This window comes from Triturus cristatus, chromosome 4_1 (genome assembly GCF_964204655.1).
Source record: "Triturus cristatus chromosome 4_1, aTriCri1.1, whole genome shotgun sequence".
Taxonomy (NCBI): domain Eukaryota; kingdom Metazoa; phylum Chordata; class Amphibia; order Caudata; family Salamandridae; genus Triturus; species Triturus cristatus.
The window spans coordinates 314,947,238-314,971,580 of NC_140585.1; the positions used below are offsets into that span (position 1 = coordinate 314,947,238).

Sequence of the window (24,343 nt, forward strand, 5' to 3'; positions counted from 1 at the left end):
TGGCTGGGTTCAAACTGGAACGGCATGGTGAGCAAAAAAACGATGGATTTAGGCCCAGATCTCTGTACTGGGTGAATGTATGACATTGTTCTGCATTCTGTCCATCAACAGTTTTTGCATATGTCAGGCCAAGGGCATCAAAAATGGATCCAAAGGACTCCATTGGTCAGGTTCCCTCACACAGCAAACCAATCATCACACATTTTAAATACACTACACATGCACAGGATGTCAGCATAAGGATAAGGGCTTACACAGAATTGTGGAACTTTACTTAAGCGAGCCAGTAGTACTCACAATGTGATACTGATGAAAAAAAGGTCTTATCACACTGCAGACCTTGTAAATACGCAGGATGCTGCTGCCACTGGTTTAGGAGCTATTCCTTGTAGAGGCACAGAACTTCACTCCCTACAATGAGAGCACGCTCTGTGCACTCCTCTAGGTCACAGGTCAGGTCCAGGAGCTCACAAATTCAGGGACAAGACTAGCCTCTATGCACATGTTAAGATTAGCATGATGCCAGGGCCGAACTAAGAGTCAGGATATCAGATATACATGTAGTTTGGCAATCAGGACAGAGGAAAACACCTGTATACTATACTGTGCACGGAATACACTGAATCCAGGTCAGAACAGAGCAGAGCATTTTCTCAGCCACGTCTTTATGACTGCACACAACATCTTCTAAAACAGTCACAATGATGGTCTAATAGGTTTGAAACAAAATATTGCACCCTCTTCCTTATGGGATAGGAATAACAAGTCATGAGAATATTGCTGTCCAAAAAGATATTTTCTTCCACACTGCCTCAATCCTCTTAGATTCCTATAAGCAGAAGTTGAAGAAAAGGAGTCGGGGTTCTGCCTAGAGCAAAACGAAGCCTAAACCATTAGAGGTTCCAGAAACGGAGTAGACGGAGGCTGCAAAACACATGCAAGGAGCTTAGTCTTGTTCTCTTCCACAGGCAAAGGCAATTCAAAGACCTCTGCGGCCTTAAGAAAAAACAACCACAAATGAGGCAAACTCCTAAAGGCAATGTCTCGAAGGACACTTCTGGTCCACCTCCAGCCAGCTATCTAGACCACCATTGTTTATGCGGCGTTATACATGGCCATCTAGTCACCTGCACAAGTCCTAGAGGAGGGTGGGAGGACGAAAAAGGTAACCCGCTTCACTGATGTTATCATCGCCGTGCTTCTCAAAACGTTTGGAATATCTCTACCCACTATTTAATGACATCACTTTTCATAAATATAAAGATGCAGAGCATAATAAATAAATGAATGCTGCAGTTCATAGCGTGTGTATTTGACATCTTTATTCATGTTGGTCATCATTAGTCACCATCTATAGCTAACACATGTTTCACCACATTTTTTGCTACAGGCCTTGGCTTTCTCAAAGATAAGGTAGGAGGTCCTTTACATGATGACCTAGTATAGTGTTGTCACATATATATCTATTCTAGTCTGAAAGCAGCCAGATTATGATAGATTTTAAGTGATAGATTTTGGCGCAGGAGTGAGGTGTCCTATTCCGGTCTCAGATCCAAATAGTAATTATTTGACAATTTGGTCCCATGGAAAGGTTGTGATATGGCTTCAAGATTGTGATACATGTTTGACATCTGAATGGGGTTGAAGCCAGTGGAAAACTGCTCCTCCGGTCTTCAAAATATTTGCTACACTTCATAATGGCCCCGAAATTGGTGCTATAGAAATCAGTAAGGCCATTGGCAGGGACGGGAGAGTGAAGAGGGGTAGCAGTGGGGGGGGGGGCTGGTGAGGGGGGTGGAGGGGCAGGCAGGCTCTAACAGCATCAGAAAGAGGGTGAGCAAGGTAGACTGGTACTGGGGATGGAATTGTCGTTCAGAGGCCTGATCTTTAGGGCCAAAGCCTTTTTGGGGCCTGCAGGCGTTTCAGAGGAAGCCTGCGTGGAGCGTAAACAGGCCACCATCAACTCTGTGAAAGCCACAAATTTTGTGTAGTACCAAACAACAAAAATTGCCGCAATATTAGAGCTAATTACTCAAACAATTGGCCAAAAACTCTTTTTAGAGTTGTAAAGAATTTGTCTGATCAGAATCCTACAGCCTCCACTACTCCTCTTACACAAGTTTAATGTGACGACATTGCTAACTTTTTCTTATAGAAAATAGAGTAGATTTAAGCTACCTTTTCTGATACATCTAGTGGCTATGCAGATGAACATTTTTCACATGGGCCAGGTGGACTGATCCCTTGTGCTCCACTAGAGGTGTCTTCATTCATCTCTTTCATTCATCCAGCGGATACAGAACACCTCAGCCAGACTCATCCTCGACATCCCCCGAAGCAGCCACATCTCCGGACATCTGAGAGACCTGCACTGGCTCCCCGTCAACAAGAGAATCACCTTCCGTCTCCTCACCCACGCACACAAAGCCCTACACGACCAAGGCCCGAGCTACCTCAACAACCGCCTCAACTTCTACGCTCCCAAACGCCATCTCCGATCAACCAGCCACGCCCTCGCCGCCGTCCCCCGCAACCGAAGAGCGACAACAGGAGGAAGGTCCTTCTCCTACCTGGCCGCCAAGACCTGGAAGTCCCTCCCTCCCGACCTGCGCCTGACCCAAGACCACCTCCCCTTCAGGAAGAAGCACAAGACCTGGCTGTTCGAGCAGTAGCGGCACCCCCCCCCCCCCCAAGAGCCTTGAGACCCTCCGGGTGAGTAGTGCGCTTTATAAATGGCTTTGATTGATTGATTGTTGTCACCCATTAGGTCTGGCTCTCCTCTTGATCCATGCCCCCCATCTATATTGAGTAAATTGGTGGAGCGGGAATTCTGAAATCTAAATCCCTCCAGACAGGGTGTTACCTGTTTTGTGGACGTTCTGTTCTCCTTTTCCTGCTGCTGGCCCTGCTGGTGCTCCCTCGGCTCCCCACGTAGCACTCGGGGCTGCCGCTGCCGCTACCTCACGCCAGAACCACAAATCCCAGGTGCCCCGGCGCTGGTTTGACGTTACCTACGCGCCCGGAGGCGCATTTAACATCGGCGCTCCCTCGGTGGAGCGGGAATTCTGAAATCTAAATCCCTCCAGACAGGGTGTTACCTGTTTTGTGGACGTTCTGTTCTCCTTTTCCTGCTGCTGGCCCTGCTGGTGCTCCCTCGGCTCCCCACGTAGCACTCGGGGCTGCCGCTGCCGCTACCTCACGCCAGAACCACAAATCCCACGTGCCCCGGCGCTGGTTTGACGTTACCTACGCGCCCGGAGGCGCATTTAACATCGGCGCTCCCTCGGTGGAGCGGGAATTCTGAAATCTCAAACCCTCCAGACAGAGTGTTACCTGTTTTGTGGACGTTCTGTTCTCCTTTTCCTGCTGCTGGCCCTGCTGGTGCTCCCTCGGCTCCCCACGTAGCACTCGGGGCTGCCGCTACCTCACGCCAGAACCACAAATCCCAGGTGCCCCGGCGCTGGTTTGACGTTACCTACGCGCCCGGAGGCGCATTTAACATCGGCGCTCCCTCCGCGTCGCGGGACGTGCGCGGGTGGGCGCCGGGCTAAGCCCGGGCAAAGGGCGGGCCCTCTGTGGCCTCCGAGGACCGACGAGACCGGACCGGGCTCTGCACCCTGGTCAAGCCGAGAGACATAAGAAAACGCCGCATTGTAAGTTGCTACTAAACTCTATTGCTGCATTCTTTACCCGATACAGTTACTAGCATGTCTACGATTGTGCCGAGCCCAATAAAAACGGTGGCTGACAGAGTGGGAACTACAATGAATGGCACCTTGGATAACTATTTTACCAAGACACCATCTGCAGGCTTAACAGAGTTCTCTCTAGCAGAGCGCCGAGTTGAGCGTAGACGCTCTATAGAAAACATTAAAAATAGGGCACTGCATGAGCCTAATCCTACAGCCATTCTTCAAAACGAGCTCATTCCAGTATCAGCCTCCGCTGATGATACCTTATGTATAGAAGGTGTTCCTCTTTTGTTGAGAGAATGTGCAGTACCTAGTACTTCTTCTACTGGAATAGATATTATTAATCTCTCACATGATCCATCCAGTACTTCAGGAATTTCGACTGCTGTGACACCCACTCCCCTTAAGTCTACAAGACAACAACATAAGAAAGTTGTACAATCTATAAAGCATGGTCCACCACCTACTAAGAAGAGACGTCATAGGATGGAACCAACGAAACAGAGGACGAGTTACACTGAATTTGGGAAGAAGGCCATTCCCCCTAGCACTAAGGCTACATCCGCTGTAACTTCTAAGGATGGGACTGCACTGGATACTGTTCCTATATCATTGTTGACTTCTGTACATATAGAGGGAGAACATAATACTGAACACAGTTTTAAAGTTAATGGGTCTAATATCAAAGATACCAGCAATCTTTTGGATAGCATCGAGATGATTATGCGATCTTATACCCTCGCAATAGTGGAAAGATTGGAAAAAATAGAAAACCGACTAGGGAAAATAGAAGTAGACCTGGGTAGGAAGTCAAGTCCTACACAATTAAAAGGTAATTTGGAGTTTAATCAGGTCTCAGCTCTCTCCCTAGGGGATAAATCCACTAATAAATCTCGACTACCATCGACTGAAATTGGGCTAGTTGTAAATACAGTTTTAACTAACCCCACACTAAATGTTCCGTCCTCTAGTAGTCCTCTATTGAGAGGGTCAGTTCCAGCCCCCAAATCCACTGTGAGCAATCTTACCACCAATTTGATAAATGCTCCTGTGTGTAATACATCAGTTAATACTAACTGTCATCCAACAATCTCTGAAAATAAAACTATCAGAGACATGGGTAATAGTTTGAATGGATCAAAGAGATATGAGGAGGGAGGTTTGTGGCAGACCCGGGGGAAACAGTCTAGGGGACCATTACCGGATCTTCCGCCCGAGGCTGTACCATACGTTGTGATTCTAACGGGGGTACCCGAGCTCCCAGTGAACAAAAGAGAGGGTTTCTCCCAACTAAAGAATAAAATAACACACTGGCTGGCATTACATAGGCCAATCGCCAGTAATATAGATGGCGAAATAATCTATGTACGCCGGCTCCAGTGGTTGGGGGGGAAGACCTAAAGACATTGGGGGGGGATGTGGTTGTGATCAATTTTAGAGACCAAAATGCAGCACGCTATATCCTGAACTGGCCAGAGGTAAATTCTGAAAGCAGTATTATTCCACGTCCTCTGACTTATTTTTACCCAAGATCTGTAGTATTTTCATCCCACCAGGCCAAGGGTCATATTTTACCCAGTATTGAATTCCCCTGCATGATGAATATTAGGAATCCTGCCTATGTGCAACATGCAGCCATAATTCCAGAATCGTCTGGGTGGAACATAGTACCTACTAGGCCAAGTATCCCTGAACATAGGAGCATGGACTATCCAGTACTATTCACCCCACTGGAAGTGTCTAATAGGTTTGACATCTTTAGTGGTTTGGATGCCTGTGATTGAAGTCTACAGTCACCTGGGGAGGAGTTAGTGGGTGTGGTTGAGGTCTTGGATAGGAATGCACTCACTGATCTAAATATACCCGACAGAGGTCTTGACTTGATTGGTGATACCATCAATGTGCCAATCAACTCTGAGCACAGTACACATATAAATAACCAAGGCGACTGCGCAAGGGATACAATAATTAATGGTCTAACTAACTATGAGGCTGTCGCTGGAGCTACAGGTCTTTCTATACCTAGCAACCTTCAAGGGAAGCCAACTGATACTGATCGTCTGGTGGAGGTTAGCGGATCAGAGACAGAAAGTTGGATATTAGTAGTACAGGAGGCTCTGCAACTGTTCAAAATGCCTTAAGCAGCAATGTGGAGACCCAGTTTCTGGTCTCGTGGAATGTGGCAGGTCTTAAAAATAAGTTGTCCTCCAGGGACTGGGCTACTTTTATTGATAATTTTACGATAGTCAATATGCAAGAAACATGGGCATTAGTGCCCCAGCATAGATCAGGGTATCTTCATTTTGCAATTGCCGCAACCAAAACAAATAGAGGGAGACCCAAGGGGGGATTGACTACATGGGTAAAACAGGATGATGGCTTTACAATCTCACAACTTGAAATCAATTCAAGGGACATTCTGGCGGTTAAGCTAAAATCTCCATCGTTTGGCGAACTTTATCATTTTTAATGTGTATGCCAGAGGAAAGCCAGGAGGGAAACCATCAGAAGTTGTGGTGGCACTGGGATATTATGTTAGTGTATGGAGGGGACGGGCCAATCTGTTAATTTGTGGTGATTTCAACTGCTCCTATGAGCCTCTGGACCAAATTGATCTAGAGCTCACGGAGGCAGAGGATATCTGTTGGCAAATCCCCACCCTCAGTCTAACCCCTATTAAACGGTGGACCCAGGCAGCCCTACAACTTAAGACCTTTAGTTTAGAACATGGGCTGAGAGCAGTGAATGGCAGGACACGAGGAGATAAGCAGGGCAATCCAACCTTCAATAATGGACTAAGCACTAGTAGAATTGACTACATTTTGGTCAATCTCGAATTCTGGTCTGCTATACATGATATGATAGTAATACAGCGTATCGAAAGTGACCACAATCCTCTCAGTCTTGAGTTGCAGCTACACAAAGGGCTGGGGTCAATACAAGATGATTTGATAGATGATATCATCATGACAAATGATACTCGGCGGGTTAGATGGGCCGAGTGTCTGGGTAAGCCCGAATCCATTAACAAAATGAATGATATGGTAAAAGAAGCAACAACTGAAATGCTGGGGCAGTCGGATTATGAGGATTGCTGCAGTAGGGTAGTCCATATTCACTCGACCCTTTTTCTTAAACTTAGTACATTTTTTAGTACTTCTAGGAAAAGGCACCCTGGTAAGGGGAAAAGAAAACAGGAATCATGGTATGATAAAAATTGTAGGATTGCATATAAATCTTTAGCTGATGCAGTGCGATCCACTGATAGGGAAGCTATACGGGCGGCAAGGAATTATTACAAAAAGACCCAAAATGTGGCGAAAAAAACTTGGGACACCAAATACTGGGAGGAGCTATTGGCAGCCAGCAAGTCCAGAGATTCGACGGACTTCTGGCATCTTGTGAGGTGGGGCATGGGGAACCAAAAACCAGCCCCGGTTAATCATGTCCTGCCAGAACATTGGGTCAAGCACTTCAAGTCCCAGTTTTCTAATACAAATAATGTCCCACTATCCGCCCTAGCCTCTTTCAGTCCTCCTCTGCCAGTAACTACGCTAGTGTTCACCAAAAAAGATGTTGAATGTGCCCTTAATCTAATTCCCAAGGGCAGGGCCCCGGGCCTAGATAAAATTCCTGCAGATCTGTTCTTGCATAGCAGATCAGTCTGGGTCCCTTACATTGAATTACTGGCGAACACTTTGGCCAAAGGCACAATGGTGCCGGATATATGGCGGGGAGCAGAAATCATACCAATTTTTAAGAAGGGTGACCGAGCTGACCCGGGAAACTATAGGCCAATTAGCCTTATAGCCTGCATCCAGAAGGTTGTGGCTAGAATGGTACTTCTCAGGGTCCAGACCTGGATTGAGGAATCGGGAGTTATGTCCACTTTACAGGCTGGTTTTCGACCCCTGACCAGCACAGTGGACCAAGTTTTTAGATTTTCCACAATATATTGGAAATGGGTGGTTCTGGGAGGTGGCACACTATATGCAGCCTTTGTTGATTTAAAGGCTGCATTTGACTTAGTTCCGAGAGATAGGCTGTGGAGAGCGCTCCATGAGCAGGGCATCCCACCTGAATTACTTGCGATTCTGATTACATTACATGAAAACAACTATGCGCAGGTCAGATGGGGTAACCAGAGTCAGGTGACTGCCAGCTTCCCAACGGAAAGGGGTGTTCGGCAAGGATGCGTGCTGGCACCCACACTATTCACATTATATATAAATAAAGTTACAGATTATTATAGGGACTCTATTACTGATCCACCTAAACAGAACGGCATCCCCGTCCCCCTTTTAATGTTTGCCGACGATACCCTCCTATTATCAAAGACTCAGGAAGGGTTACAGAAGACAATAGACTGCTTTGAAAAAATTTGTAACGACTATGGCCTTTCTGTTAATGTTTCTAAAACTAAATTTATGACAATGCACAGGCATAGGAACATTAGGGGCAGAGTCTTTATGAATGGGGAACTATTAGAGCAGACTGATAGTTTCAATTACCTGGGTATCACATTGGGCTCCAGGTTACAGTGGAAGCCACATGTGGCCCATCTAATCTCCAAGCACGCGCAACTATCTGGCGCTCTGCTAAGAGAATTTAAGATATCAGCCACTAAACCCATAGCCCCAGTATTAAAAATCTATAACTCAAGAATAAGATCTTCCATGCTGTATGGAGCAGAATTGTGGGGGTCGTCTGAAATAGCAGGCTTACAAAAAGCACATAATAGATTTCTTCGCTGCATTACAGGCCTCCCACAATCTACACCACTACTACCCCTGCGCATGGATCTGGGGTGTCAGAGTCTAGAAAATATATGTAGATTTAGACCAGTTGCCTACTGGAGAAGATTGTGGGTAACCCCCGAACTGAATCACTATGCGTTAGCACTTTTGGAGACGCGTAATATGGATTCTGGGGGCAAAATTCCATGGTTTAGAAAGGTAAAAATTCTCTTAAAGTCCCTAGGAATGGGGGATCTTTGGGATAATCCACAGGGGACATCATTTCCTACTAAATTACAGTTAAAAGAGGCTTACTGGTCACTCATATCCCAGGAGGAGTTCCAGTCACACAGTGATCCTTCATATACCAAGGTCTTTTTGGAGCCGAAGCATACTACTGGATATGAGTTGTACTGGGATTGGATCACATTGCCTCTTGATAGGAAATTATATCACCAGTTCAGGGTAGGTACTCTCCCATTGAACACGGTTACCTGTAAATGGGCATCTAGTAAAAAAGATCAAATGTGCCCTTTTTGCATAATCTACCCTGAAACTATAGCACATATTTTGTTTATTTGCCCAGAATACAAGGCCCCCCGCCTAAGATGGATAAGAGCAGTCTGTATTCAAAAGGGTATTAGGACGGGGATCACTGCATTGAGAATATTTCAAACTGACTGTTCTGAAATAATAGTGATAGCTTTAGCTAAATTTCTGAAACGGATGTGGCTAATTAGAGTTGGGAAACTGAAAGCCCTCCAGCCGCCCTAAAATAACCTTAGTACAAATGTGGAATTTCTATATTCTTCTTAGCGTGCTTTTATGAAAGACAGTTATTTATTCTTTTAACTGGTCGAGTAGGAATGCCACACACGTAGTATACCTAAATCCTGTTGTTTCTAGTTTTAGTATCATGAATTTTATATATAATTTAAATGTGTAGCCTAAACTGGAAACACCTGACGACGAACTGTTTTTAAATGTTGTTTTTGTAAATGATGATGAGATTTGTTTTTAATTTGTCTTTTATGACAACAAGTCGAAATAAAGACTGTTTTTGAGTTGAGAGTAAATTGGCCAGGTTCACTATGGTGCAAGTCACTCAGCTTCAGAATTTTTCCCTAGCTGAAGGTAGGGTGCCTTTAGCATGGAAGAAGGCCCAAGTTACGCACCTTCTTGAAAAGCCCAATCTGTGCGAGGAGCCGGGAATGAGTTTGGAAGCAGTGTAGTGGGCTGCAGACCGCAATGAAGTCCCCAGTGCCGTAGCAGCGAAGAAACCAGCAGCAGACAACAGTGGGAACCGCAAACTGCTAATGTACCACCAAGTAGTGTCCCGCATGTTGGCCGAGGTTGAAGGATCATGAAAGACTGTGAGGCCTTTTGCTGAGCCACAGATCCCATGAGGAAGTGAGGAAGACACTGCAGGCACAATGTACTGGAGGTGGTGAGGTGACCAGGTGTTGGGCGGGAGCCTCCTATATGTAGACTCGTATATGTATCGCGGCCCTTGAAAATCTTGAGAGGCTTCCCTGGTGAAGGGGGAAAAAAAGAGATACCTTCTACCGGATTGTTTTATGTAGGTGGCATTGTTTCCTCTCTTTAGAGTCCAAGAGGCTCAGGGCTGAGGGGTGTGCTAGGTGTGAGCTAGGAGCGGCAGCCTGATGAAAAGCGTTCTTTGGCCAAATAGAGTACTCTATAGCCCTGGAGCTGAGCCCTGCGGCTGAGAGCTATTCACTCTGAAGTTCGGGACACAAAGTATGCACCAGATGGTTTTGAGAGGACTAGGAGCAAGAGCTACAGCAGAGGTCCCTACCCTGCCAGCACTGACGCAAAGAGAAAAGCAGCGTAAGCACGTCTATTGGCGCCTAGGAGATGAAGAGCCATACAGTTAAGGGCAAATCAATGAACATTACAAGTAATTTGGTACTTTCAGGTGTTTCCCCTCTGGCGCATACCCCCCCAGGGATGTCCACAGCCTCCTCAGGCTCCTCACCAGAAATTGTTGCCAGCACCGTCAATGGCAGGGGCACTGGTGGAGAAGAAGCTATGGTCCCAGGCAGGATAGTAGGTATGGAAACTCCACGACTTGTTAACATGCATCAAGAGATTAATGGAGGGGGGAGCAAGGCCCCGGCTTCACAAAATACCATAGAGGCAGCAACTGAGACGAAGAGTGCAACAACAGTGTCTGCCAACCCTTCGGAAGACTACCCTCTATTTTAAAAAAAATAGTAAGGTAACCCAGGTAACCACCAAACTGCTCTTTACGGATCAGGTATCCCCTGGAGGGACAGCTCAGATCACCCTGGGTATGGTGTTTGCCAGCACTATTGGTCATGACGGCCAGGCTCCACGAGAGAACAACTCCAAGGGGTCTATACAGGCTGCTTTGGGGGAAGGTGGCGATGATCCTATTCAGGAGCCAGTGTCACCAGGTGACCTTGGAATTTTCTCTCCCTCAGTATCCAATGGTCCCCAGCTGAAATCCTGGGCCAAAGAGCGGGATCCACATATTCATCAGGGGGATGCAAGTGCAAGCGTAACTGTAGCTGCTGGTGAGGAATTATTATCACGCCCTACCCTCCGATGGTCTCAACGGATCAAATGCATAAGCTTTTTGAAACTATCTTTGGAGAAATATGCGATTTCAAATCCTCACATGCCCAGGAACTCTCTCTACTACATCAGAGATGAGATAAAATTGAGTCTATGGTACAGCAAATACCACAGCATTTTAAAGAACTGGAACAACGTGTATCAGATATCGAGAACCACTCCCTGGTATGTGACTCGGATATTGCCTCTCTCCAGAAAAAGCTACAGGCCTCACAGTTAAAGTTGGATGACATGGAAAACTATGCAAGATGATCAAACCTGCGTTTCACAGGGATACCGGAGGATAGTGAACGTCTATATGGCCTGTCCAATCCTCTAGTCTATTTAGAGTCATTTATCATAGACCACATACTTGATAAAGCGCTGGAAGACCTTACAATAATGAGGGCCCACAGAGACCCCTTCCAGAGATCTCCAGGGGCCAAGTATCCTAGGACAATGATCGTCAATTTCTCAGATTATTGGATTAGAGAGGCTATCCTAACCGTTCTACCAGACGGAGCTAAAGTGAGAAACTTCTCTGATATGTAAGCATCTGCAGCACACAGACGGAGTGACTTTGTGGGCATGATGGGACAATTTAAGAATGCAGGAGCACAGGTCTCTATCGTCCAGCAGTCCAAGTTGAAAGTTTTATGGAAAGGAAAGTTCCATCTCTGCTCTTTTCTGGAGAAAGCTCAAGAACTACTACAAACGATGACTCAAGCACGTGACAAATAGGGAAAGGGACGCTATCTGAGCAGAGCATGACCCTCAGGACTTCGGAACTCTGGGATAATAGATAGTAATGCGAACTTGAGATATTTCTCATAGTTTGGGGCCAGCACTTTAGGCTCTTTACGCACTTGTTCACTTTAACTCTGTGCACTTTACAATCATATTTTGCTCTCTTCTACGGGGGTCATGTATATGCTGCTACTACTACCTATGCTTTGATTATTCCCTTTTTTCTATGGAGTAACCCTATTGTATTTGCACTTTATGCACGGTGGTCACTCTCATTATGGCACTTTAGTTTCACGGAGAGATGGCAATCTGTAGCTGCAGGCGGGACACGCTTGTAGTAATCTATTTCTGAATAGTTATGGAACACTGCAAAGTAGATCCCTACTTTTTTTCCCCTGACTAAGACGGGTAGTTTCGTGAATTCCTAGTTTTAAGTATTATAGACCATGGCCAGCAGAACCAGCACAAGTGGGCTCATACATATATTTAAAGCTCAAGTACTTCCTGTTTTTTTGAGAAGGATAACACGTCATGCAATTTAATCAGGGGATACTTTATAAGACCTACCCCGGGTGCTAGAAAGGAAAATGTATATGCTATATGTAACTGAGGAGGGGAAGGAGGATAGACGCGTAACTAGACACCAAGTCAAGGCACCCTTGTACGATGGGGAGACAGAGGAGGCGAGGTAAGGGCTACCTCCTTCCTCAAGTAGTTTGGGGAGGGAAAGTGTTGGGGGTTGAATGTTATAAAAAAAATGGGCGCAGTAGTAGCAGGCAAGTAAAAAGTAAGAATAAGAATCAAGTCAGGAATGTAATCAAGATCGGCAAGCAAGGGAGATGTGGGGGATGCTATGCTACTAGGCGATGTCAGGCAATTCCAATAAGAGGGATGTTGCAAAAGGAAGTATGGCAAAGGAGAGAGCATCATGTGTTTATGTGGGCTGTGTCAAGGTGCTATGCGCTAGTCTGAGGGATGTCTCAAGCAATAAAAGTAATTACATATAATGTAAATGGTTTTTTGAATGCACGGAAAAGCGGAGCAATGTTAAATTGGATGGCCTCTTTTTCCACGCAGATGATCTTTCTTCAAGAAACCCACCTGAAATCAAATTCCCCTAATTTTACACTCCCCAAGATATATGCTCATTCATACTTTGCCTCATCACATTCTGTGGTTCAGGGGTGGCTATTCTACTCTCTTCTGCTCTAGGTTGGGAGCTTGGAAAAATGATTTGAGATGTAGGTGCAAGGTGGATCTGGATTGAGGTTTCAGTTAATGATGTAGACTTGGTGTTGCTGAATTACTATGGGCCGATTTTTGTTGATACTGGGCCTCTGAATAAGATATATGATCTGTTAATAAATGCCCAGGATATTATACTAATGGGAGACGATTTTAATGTTATCCAAGACCTGGGTCTGGATACTTCGAATAAGGGTAAAAAACAACTAAAACCAAAGACAGCTAGACTGTTAAGAATTATCAAAGAAGATTTCGCCTTAGTTGATCCATGGCGCCTCGATCACCTAGGCCTGGCTCAGTTTACCTGCTTCTCAGCTAGATATAAAACAGCCTCCTGCTTAGATTTATTTTTTAAAGATAAGCAATTGGAGAGAGGCGAGCCCACTATTTTTTCCAATTCATTTTTAGATCATTCATTAGTCTCTCTGGTTGCATATTTACCTCCCCAAAAAAACATGACAGTTGATGGTATTTTGATAAAGCACTGCTCTCGGATCAAAACTGGATCACTGACATTTTTTAATTCATACAATGGTTTTATGAGGAAAATATTAATACAGCATCGGGGTTTTATAGTATGGGAAGCTCTTAAGGCCACATTTCGGGGTAGGGTGACTGCATACAGGGCAAATCTTTATAAAACTGGACAGCAGAAGATCCAAGGACTTTAGAATGCTGTGGATCAAGCAAGGTCACAACTTATGTCTAAGCCCTCAGGAAACTGAGGAAGAAATTCTGCGGCAGGATTTAACAATGGCAAAGGAGCAATTAAAAAATAATTTTTACTCTGGAAGAGATCTCAGGAAGTAATGCATTCAAACATGCATTCAAACAGAACGTGTATGCCAACACATAGGCAAATTCTTAGCCTGGTCAACGAAAACGCAACAGAGTAGGCAACTAATTTCACAAATAAGGGACCCTAGTACCACCAATCTGATTACCAACAAAGACAGAATTGCCGAGATCTTCGGGTCACATTTTGAGAAAATATATGCGGTGACCCAGCTAGTTAGCACCCAGGCCATTAAGGACTATTTCAGCTCAGTCCAGCTACCTATGGTTACTGAGGATGAGTAAGGTTCTGGCCGAACCAATCACATCTATAGAACTTAGGGATACTATAAAAGAAATGGCTAGTGCGAAGGCAAGTGGTAATGACGGGATACCAATCGAGGTTTATAAGGTGTTCATTGATGAACTTTCCCCCATGTTAGTGTCTTTGTATAATCAGATTATGGATGGCTTGCCTGTCCCTGATAGATTTAAGGAAGCAGTTGTGATCACTATCCTGAAGAAGGATAAGGATCCAAGTTCCTATCGTCCAATCAGTCTATTAAACGTGGACTACAAGCTTTTTATGAAAGTTTGGGCGAAGAGGATCTCAGGATGTGTGCAACACGTGATACATACGGACTAAACAGGGTTTTTACCTGGCAGATCAATGGCCGCAAATACTTTTTATCGGTTTCAATCTATTGACTATTTCTCAGTCAGGAAGGACAGTGCAGCTATTTTAATGATGGACGTAGAAAAGGCATTCGATTTGGTGGATTGGCAGGCCCTTTTTTTTTTATTCTTCAGAAGTTTGGCTTTCCATCCCACCTGATAGATATACAAAGGAGAATCTATATGGGGGCAACTGCGAAAATAATCATAAACGCAGAGCAGGCGGGCGAAGTACTTATAAGACGGGGACCAGGCAGGGCTGTCCCCTTTACCACCTTTTATTCTTGCTTTTTATCGAGCCACTGGCAACAAAGATCCAAGCAAAAACGCCAATCTTGGCTCCCCTAGCAGGAATGACAATAATCAAGCTCTTTGATGATAATATGATTTTATATTTGATCCCAGAGAGGGCAAATATCCAGTTGGCGCTCGGGAAAATTCAAGCATTTACAGAATTAAGGGGATATAAGGTCAATCAGTCCAAAACGGAGCTTCTCCCATTCAATTCACTATAGGCCGATCTTCCTGAAGGGCTAAAAGTTCTGCCATTAAGATCTAATAGATATCTGGGCTTAGAGGTCACAGCAGATTTCTCTCAACTGTTTCATTTAAACTACATAAAAACGCTCAATAAAATTACAAATCTTTTAGAAAAATGGTCGCTTTTACCTCTGACAATAGTAGGCCGAGTTTCTTTAGTGAAAATGTCAATCCTAACCCTGCTGATATTCCTGTTTCTAAATCTTCCTTTAAAAATACTGATTTCAGATTTTAACGAAGTAGACAAAATTTAACAGGAGTTTATATTGACAAAAAAAAAGTCCCAGACCAAGCTATCTATTCTTCAACTATACGTGGAGCAGGGAGGACTTGCATTACCTCACCTATCTACCTACTATCAAGCTACGCTGATTAGTTTATTAAGGCAGCTGTCGGCTCCTGCTTCAAAATTTGACAACTTTTTTTAAATCTGATGCTAATAGAAAGTGCAATTAAGCTGCCAGCACTTCTGCGTACTGCAAAGCTACCTAAAAAAACCTAGGTATAAGGTTGTGAATATAACTGCTAAATGTATACAACGGTTCCATAAAGCTTACACCATTCCATTATGCCATGCATTTCCTACCCTTGAAGACTGAGTTGTGGGGTCTCCAGGTTTAACACAAGCTACTGCAGGCCTATAATAGGCTAGGATTTTGTAAACTGGGAGATTTCTACAATGGCACCAATCTGATATTGTGGGAGGCATTCGCATTGCATTGTCTACCCCAGAGGGGCGATATCTGGTTAAGTTTTAGACAGATATTTTGTTTTCTCACAAATAAGTATAAAATAATCAACAAGAGGGAAAGAATCATTCTAAAAGCAGCCCTAGAGTTGAATGTAAGTGGTATCAGTAATTGGTACAGTTTATTACGACAGGGTTCGAACCAGAATCTCATTGAGGCAATGCTTTCAAAAATTGCTCAGGAACCCAACTTAATATAAAGGAATGGCAACAAGGGTGCGAATTTGGGAATAAGGCACTGAGGGCGGCAAATTTTAATACGATGTCCTTTCTTTCGAGGAAGTTCTTGAGGTTACCCATTGTGCAATTATACAAGTGGATCTTACTAATGTCTCTTTAAGCAAAGCGATTCACTCATATATCTGAAATTCATCAAAGGTAACTCTGATACAAATAACAATACTTGCTCATAAATTCAACATCCATACCTGATGTATTGTACTAATATTGCTCTTATTCTGTTGGCACCGCTTTCAAATAAGGAAACGTTCTCTGCACAATTATCACGACTTTACATGTACCCACTTCTGCTGGAGAAACAAAACCTAGTTGCAACAGGGCTAGACAACCAATTGCTTATTCCCATGTGTCTGGGTTACTTTTTGCATGTTCAATATGGGAAGATGTACCGCAAACTCTTTAAATGAATCATTTCACCCCCTTCTCTCTCTTAATAAACATTATGCTTTACCTTTAAGAGAAATATTAGCAGTATCACAAACTAAACAGCTGGTATAAAGTTTATTAGAGCACAGAATGAGAAATGAAGTGATTAAACTATTTTACCTTTTTTAGCTGTGATTCCAGCTTTTGGCACTCCTCCTTCCTCTGTTCCAGAGCAATTTCTAATGTCTTCAACCTGGAATCCTTCTTTAGGCCAGTAGAGGCTAAGGATGAAGCATGTTCCTTTAGATCTAACAAAGAGGCCTAGGCCAGAAACAGAGAGAGGGAAAGAGACGATGAGAAATGTCCCGGTAGGTTCCTTTGAATTTTCTCAACTAGGTTGTGAAGTAAAGACAGAGCTGAGAAAATAAAGATGAGTGAAAACAAGCGAGTGTGTGTATGAGAGTGTGAATTTATATGCAATTAGTGTTCCCCATTAATTTTAACAGCTCTGTAAAGTAAACATATAAATCTATATCTATATATATCTCTCTCTCTCAGGGCGGCCACTGGAATTATTTGGCAGGGGGGAGGGGACCAAATTATGCGGCAAGAAAAGGCTAATTATTCGGCATATTTTGTGATGGTATTACTTCATTGTTTCTACTCACGTTAACATTGTCTAGACAATAGTTTACTTCATTAGTACCAGTTTAACAACAACCAAATGCAGCAATTAGCAACTGAAAGATGACTAGTCAACATTTGCAAATGGCTTCCCACTGCGCAGGAACATATGAGGCTACCAAGTTTTTAGTAACTTTTGATTCATTTAAGGTAGAGACAGTTTTTTTTAATTAAAATCGGCACATTATTCAGCAGATGATGGATTTTGTGGAAAATGTGGCAAAAAAATTCAGTGAACACAGAATCGCATAAATATATGCGATATATATATATATATATATATATATATATATATATATATATATATATATAAATAAAACACAAATTACACCAAAGCAACCTTGACAAAAAAGGCATCTTGGCAATGATGCATTAACGGAGGTTTATGGCTGTTCTGGGGAAGCATGCTATGTTGCAAGTGGTTATAGGCTGATTGGTAGTGCAGTTTACTAAGAGATAAATGACCTGCATAGACTGAATGATTCATTTGACCCATATTAGCCTCTTAAAGATTATTCAGGGTAGTGCAGTAGGCACTATTTGCACAGTGAACCTTGGGTCAGAGTGACAGGAGTGTTGTGGCACTGAAACAGCAACAATAAACCAAAGGTGTAACTGTTGGGGCTTAGCTCCTTAGTCATAGTGGCAGTGCCTTAGTTGCTCCCCCATGAAGCTGGAAGAGAGAAGACAGCTATGATAATCATGAAAGCGGTATCCTGGCAGAAATACCCACACTTGCAGCACACAGAAACAGCGTTGGTGGCCTAGAGGTGGTATCCTTTGTAAGTGGCTTTCAATCAATCGATGGTTAAGTGGGCTGTATTCTTTTTGACCTGTTAAATCTGCAAAATCTTCCTTTTTCTTCAGTTTGTATGTGAATCTTTCGGTTAACACTTTAATTAGGTAACAATACAGAATATGATGGATTAGGAAAAGAATAAACAGAAAAGACCAGATGTGCGCTAAATCAAATAGGGAAGCTCACTAGTCTACAACTCTCAGTTAACATCTCAAACAGCACAATTATTTGGTTCTCTGAAGCCCAAGAAGTAGCAAGGTATCAGCCAGGTAAAATAACAGTATGTCAGTGAACTGTGACTGTAGAGGCTGGGTGCTGTGAGAAGAGCACCATACAACAAGCGGCACAGCGTCCCACAAACAGTTTTAGTACTCGGACGTCTGGCTGCGACGAGGTCACCAACTATTTTGGGAGGAAGATTAAAAAACATCAACTGTCACAGCATAATCTCCACGCTTGTAGGTTGCTAAGACTAAGGTGTAGAACTTTACCCTGTTGCTGCAACAGGAGGTCCTCTTGAAGGGGGAGCCGGATCGGAGGACATATTCTCATGGCCAGAAAATCCAGGCCCCATGCTCTCCTCATACAGTTCGGAGCCACTAATATGCCATGGGCCGGACCTTCTTGACCATTTTCAGAACTTTGGCCAGGAGAGGCAAAGGTGAGAAGGCGTACATTAGTCCAGAGCTCCAATCAAAGCAAAAGGAGTCTCCAAGGCCTGCCTTGGGAACATTGACGCGCATAAAACAAGTTACTTACCTCGGATAGCACCATACCTGGTAGAGACTTTATTTAGCTGCAGATTCTTTACCTTAGAATTATGCCTATGCCTCAGACTGGATCCGGAAACTTTTCAAGAGCAGTACCCCTGCGCGCTGAGAGGTGGTGTTGCTCATCAGCACGTTGAGCTGATTGTATCGTACACACCAGATAGGACGTTTGTGGTGCCTATATAGACACGACCCAGGTGCGTTGATGTCAGCTACTTTTTGCGACTATCCACGCCAAAAGCACAGACCCACGAAATACACTCACCACTGGTGTGGAACACTAGTGCCCTGAAAGGGGATAGCCCTACCCCTAGAAATCTGTTGACAGAGTAGGTAGGATCGGTGGGTCAGTAAGAAATCTGTCAATAGATTGAGTCTCTACCAGATAAGTCGCTACCGAAGGTAGGTATGTTGTTTATCTGATAGAGACTTTTAGCCCCAGATTCCTTAACTTAGAATAGCCATGCAATACCTCCCCAGAGGTGGGTCTGTGAACTAATTTCATACGTAGAAGTCCTGCTAGACCAAACGGGCACAGTGCCTATTCCTACGGACCTGACTGCCCAGACAGTAGTGTGCAGGGAAGCCCAGATTGCTCCCTGGCGGATGTACATGACCGTAACACTGCAAGCTAATGCAGAAGTGCCAGCTTTAGCTGTGGTGGAATGAATACACAATCCCTTGGGGGGTTGCCTCTTAACAAATGTGTAGCAGAACTCTATACAGAGCATGATCCCTTGTGAAATGGACTTCTTCTGTATGGCCGTCCTTTCTTCGCTCATATATACCGAAGAATATATGAAAAGCTGATTGTCCACTAGGTACTCTTGTGTGCAGTCAAGGTATTACGACCAGGCTCTTTTTAGGGCCAGACAAAGTCACTTCTCATCCTTGGAGGGATGAGGCGGAGCCTATAAAGTAGGCAGAATGATGGATTGGTCGACGTGAAAGTGGTCACTTTAAGAAGGAGGGTAGCTCTTGTACGAAGCGCCAGTTAGTTTGGGTAGAGAGTATGATAAGGAGGCTTGGATGACAAGGCCTGAAGCTCCCTAACCCTTAGAGCAGACGTGATTGGCACGAGAAAGATACTCTTCATGATAAGGAGCCTGAGTGGGCAACTATGCAAAGGCTCATAGGGAGAGCACATAAGGAAAGTGAGGACGAGATTAAGGCCCCACTGGGGCCTAACGAAAGGAGTGGCAGGAAACATATGTTGCAAACCTTTCAAAAATCTATGTACAACAGGAGATTGGAAAAAGGGATGGTTGGTCAGACAACCGAAGAAAGGCAGAGATTGCAGAAAGATATCCCTTAACAGGCCCCAGAGAAAAGCCCTGCTGGGCAAGGAAAAGAATGAACTATAGAAAAGGAGAAGGGTGGACAGAAAGGGGATCAATTTGTCTTTCTGAACACCATGACACAAATTTTGCCCAACAGCAAGCGTAAACTGTCTTGATAGAGGGACGCCTGACTGCCAATATAACGTTACAGACTTCAGGAGTAAGGTCAAAAGCTGGTAACTGTGCCTACTCCATCCCCACACAAGAAGGCAGAGAGTTGACAGGTACGGGTGGAGAACCTTTCCTGCTGCTGCGAATTAAGATCCTCCCAAAGGGGCAGCCTGATCAGTGGACAGATGGCCAAGCTCAATGGCTCATGATACCAGACTCTCCGTGCCCAATCCAGCAGGATGACTTGGGCCCGGCTGTTCCTGATCTTCTTAAGAACTCTGTACAGGAGTGGTATGGGCAGAAAGGCGTACAGGAGGCCTGAACTTCACTTGAGACAAAAAGCGTCTCCGAGCAAGATCCACCTTGGAAACTCCAGTGTGGAAAACTGCTGACGTGCGTTCGTGTCGGTGGTGAACAAATCTAACCAAGGCTCTCCCTACTGCTGAAAGAGACCTTGAACCACCTCTGGATGGCGATGCCATTCGTAATCAGTTAGGCATTGCAGGCTGAGTTTGTCCGCTCTGCCAGAGGCTGAAGCAACAAGGATATGCCCTGCTGTTTCGGCCATGTCCAGAGATGCAGGGTCTCTTGCCAAAAGGTCCACGGCCCTACCCCACCCTGTTTGTTGCAGTACTACATGGCGGTGGTGTTGTCCGTGAACACTTGCACTAGCCTTCCCTGGATGGAGGGTAGAAAAGCTTTCAATGACAATCAGATTTCTCAGAGCTCCAACAGGTTGATGTGGAGTCTAGATTGCGCCAGAGACAAGAGTCCTCTGATCGCCACCTCTACCAGATGGCCGCTGACATCTCAGGCATGACACATCTGTCACTACTGTCCGATCTGGTTGGGGGAAGGTAGAGGCATCTGCTGCTGAACCAATCGTGGTTTGTCAGCCACCACTGCAGGTCCTTCACAGTGCCCTCCGAGAGCTGACGCATGTCAGAGAGATGACCCTGATGTTGCTCCCATTAAAACATCAGGTCCAACTGCACAGCTAGCATATGCCAAAAGGCATGCGTCACTAACAGGATGCAAGAGGCCATGAGACTCAGCAGCCTCAGAGTCAGTCTCACCCAAATCCAGTATATAAGCTGAAACATAAGTATCACAGCCTGAATATCCTGGACTCGACGTTCGGGAAGATAGACCCGAAACTGCACCGTGTCCAGAACAGCTCAAATGAAAGGGAGCGTCAAAGAGGAGTGAGTTGTCAACTTCGGCATGTTGATGGTGAGCTGCAGCGAATGCAGGAGATCCGCCATAGTCTGGAGGTCGGCCAACGACAGCCTGGGCCAAGCCCGCTTTCAACTGTCGTCAAGATAGGGGAAGATTGGCACCTCCGATCTCCGTGGATGAGCTCAACCACTGCCTTCACCTTGGTGAACACCCATGGGGCGCTGGTGAGTTCAAAGGGGAGCACAGCAAAATGAAAATGCTCATGGCCCACTACGAACTGCAGGTAACGCCTGTGGGCATGTAGGACAGGAATGTGGAAATGCACAGCCTGCAAGTCCAATTCTACCATTGAGTCTCCTGGGTCCGGGGCAGACAGAACCTGAGGTAGAGTGAGCATTTTGCACTTCTCCTTTTTGAGAAGAATTTGAGAGAGTACAGGTCAAGGATAGGACTAAGGCCTCAGACCTTCTTGGGCACCAGAAAGTAGTGGGAATAAAACTACAACCCACTTCTGGCATTAGCACCCTCTATATGGCTCCTTTGGCAAAACAGTTCTTAACAGATAAGAGACAGGTGGTTCTCAGTAGGTGGCATGGAGGGCGGGGGAGTAGCCCCTTCGGATAATCTGCAAAGCCCACTTGTCTGATGTTATGGACTGCCAGAGGCGGAGGTGATGGTGAATCCTGCCACCCACTGAGTGCCTATGATGGTAAGCAGGCAGACTAGGAGGGCTTGGAGTCTACGGCTGAAAGGGGGTTTGTGGACTGACCCTACCACTGGTCACCCAACCCATGGGTCCTGTAGGAGCCGCAGCCAAGCAAAGACTGCTAAGCTTGCATGCCACAGTGGCAGGACAGGTAAGGACATGGCTGTACACCCCCTTCCGTGGACACAAAAGGAGCAAAAGATGTATTGAGGGTAACAAGGGGCCATGGAAAAGAACCTGCCCGTAGCCCTGCGGTCCTTAAAGCGCTCCAGCGCTGAATCCGCATTGTCCCTGAAAAGACGGGACGCATCAAATGGCATGTCCAAGAGTGGCAACTGGACATTCCCAGAAAAACCAGTAGCACTCAACGAGGCATGGTGTCTCAGAGTCACCGTCTACTAAACCGCTCTGCCTAGTGAGTAGGTGGTGTCTAGTCCACATCGAATGGTTAATGTAGCTGCAGGTCTCCTGTCGGTAACAGCCTGGGAGAGTATTGCCCAGGCCTCCCCCAGAACAGTTGCTAGCTCCTGCACAACCGTATCTCACGGAGCATGGGAGTAGCGCTCCAAAAGACATGCAATGCCAAGCTAGTGGAACAAAACATTTTCTTGCCAAAATTATCACTTTTTTGGATTCCTGGTCCAGCGGGGCAGTAGGGAATCCACCAGCATTTACTTGTGAGGTGGAGGCCTGGAACACCATGCTCTCCGGGGTTAGGTGTTGGGTGAGGATGTTTGGGTCCCCTGGAGCAGGGAGGTGGGTGTGATCAATAGTCCCGTTCACAGGCGGCCCTGTGCTGGCCTTGGACCAAATCCCAAGCAGGAGGTCAGAAAGTGCCCCACTGAACTGAAGGAGCGGTTCAGAGGGGGAAACTCCTGGCTGAAGTACTTTTGTCAAGACTTTAGTCTTGACTGCCACAGAGGGAAACTAAGCTCCAGGACCTCAGCAGCCCTCTGTCCACCATTGCAAATGAAGCTCACTCCTCTATAGCCACGGTAGGGGGAGAAAGCATACCAGCATCTGGAGAGGTGTCCAGTCCACTGGCTTCACCCAGATTCTCACATCCGTCCATAGGGTCTTCATAAGGCTGGCATTCTTCAGGATCTAGCACCCCCTCCCATTCCTCCCCAAGTCCCAACCCGTAAGAATGGGGCTCAGGCTCCAGCCTGAATGGCATGGTGCCAGTCGGGATCAGACGACACCCCTCTGGCTCTGAGTCGGAGTGGGGAATGAGGATGGGAATGGCACTGCCCCCTGGCCATGGAGGGAGTGTCCGCCTCGGGACCAGAGCCGGGGAAGGTCAAGATGGTGCGACCAGTGCCAGTCGGGATCCATCAGTGTATCCCTGGCCCCTGACTGACAGCAGGGCTCCAGTCGCCTGCGTGGATTCAGACGGAGCCTCTTCCAAACCTGCGGGGTCTGAAGGCACGCTGGTGGGTAAGAGCTGCCCAAATATGAGGTGCATGGCCTAACAAAATTCTCTGAGCTGGGCGAGGCTTGCTCCGGCTTCTAAACACTCAGGGAGGCATGGAGTCGACCCAGACGCTGGCTCAACTGCAGAGCCAGGCCTAGAGTGGCAGCACTCTCTAGTCCTTTCAGCCAAAGGACAAGGAGAAGGAGAAGTCGAAGCATGCTTCGACTTCTTATGTCTGGGCTTACCTGAGTAGCTCTACGACTTGAGTGCGACAGCGATCTCGGGCTTTGTGATCGCTCCCGGGACCTTCCTTTCGACCGGGACCTCGATCGGTGTGTGCACATCAACCCTGAGGGAACGCTCCCTCAGTGCCTTTGGGTGCATGGTGCAGTAGTTGGGACAGGTAGTTGGGACAGGTATTCGGGTCATGGACCTGCTCAAGGCACCAACGGCAAACAAGGTGCGGGTCAATCACCAACATCTGTCAGTGAAAAACGCTGCATTGCTTGAAGCCGGCCTTCCTCAATTACATTCCTGACACACCAGGAGGATAGCCTCAAAAGGAGTGGAAAAAATGTCGAAAAAAACATAGTCAACAAATGACTACAGGGTAACTCTTCCCAGATCTGTGCTGACAGGTGAGGAAAAAAGAACTGAAGTCGGTGCGCTTGGGTGGAGCCTATATAGGCACCGTGAATGTCATTTCTGACACGGACGATGCCAACGATGCCACGCGGAGCTGAACGACCCCACCTACTAGCGTGCAGGGGTACTGCCCACTAAAAATGTCCACATCCAGTCTCATGCCTGGGGGATAATTCCAAGGTAAGTAATCTGCAAATAGAAGTCTCTATGAGATAGGTTGAACACTACGCATTCTTTGTAGTTGCAAACAGATCAAGCCATGGTTCTCCCCATTGCTGGAAAACACCTTGAATCACCTTTAAATGCAGTTGCCATTCGTAATCTGCTGGGGGAT

The 24,343-nt window shown here is 45.8% G+C and overlaps 1 protein-coding gene across 11 annotated transcripts in view; it reads right to left on the reverse strand.

Annotated features, from left to right (window-relative positions):
• ERC1 (ELKS/RAB6-interacting/CAST family member 1) overlaps nt 1-24,343 on the reverse strand; it is a 1,928,212-nt gene that overhangs the window by 925,021 nt on the left and 978,848 nt on the right. For all 11 annotated transcript variants that reach the window (XM_085652245.1, XM_085652246.1, XM_085652244.1 and 8 more), the window contains one exon: nt 16,542-16,682. In XM_085652245.1, coding sequence (XP_085508371.1) covers nt 16,542-16,682 — 141 coding nt within the window. The remainder of the gene's footprint in view (nt 1-16,541; nt 16,683-24,343) is intronic.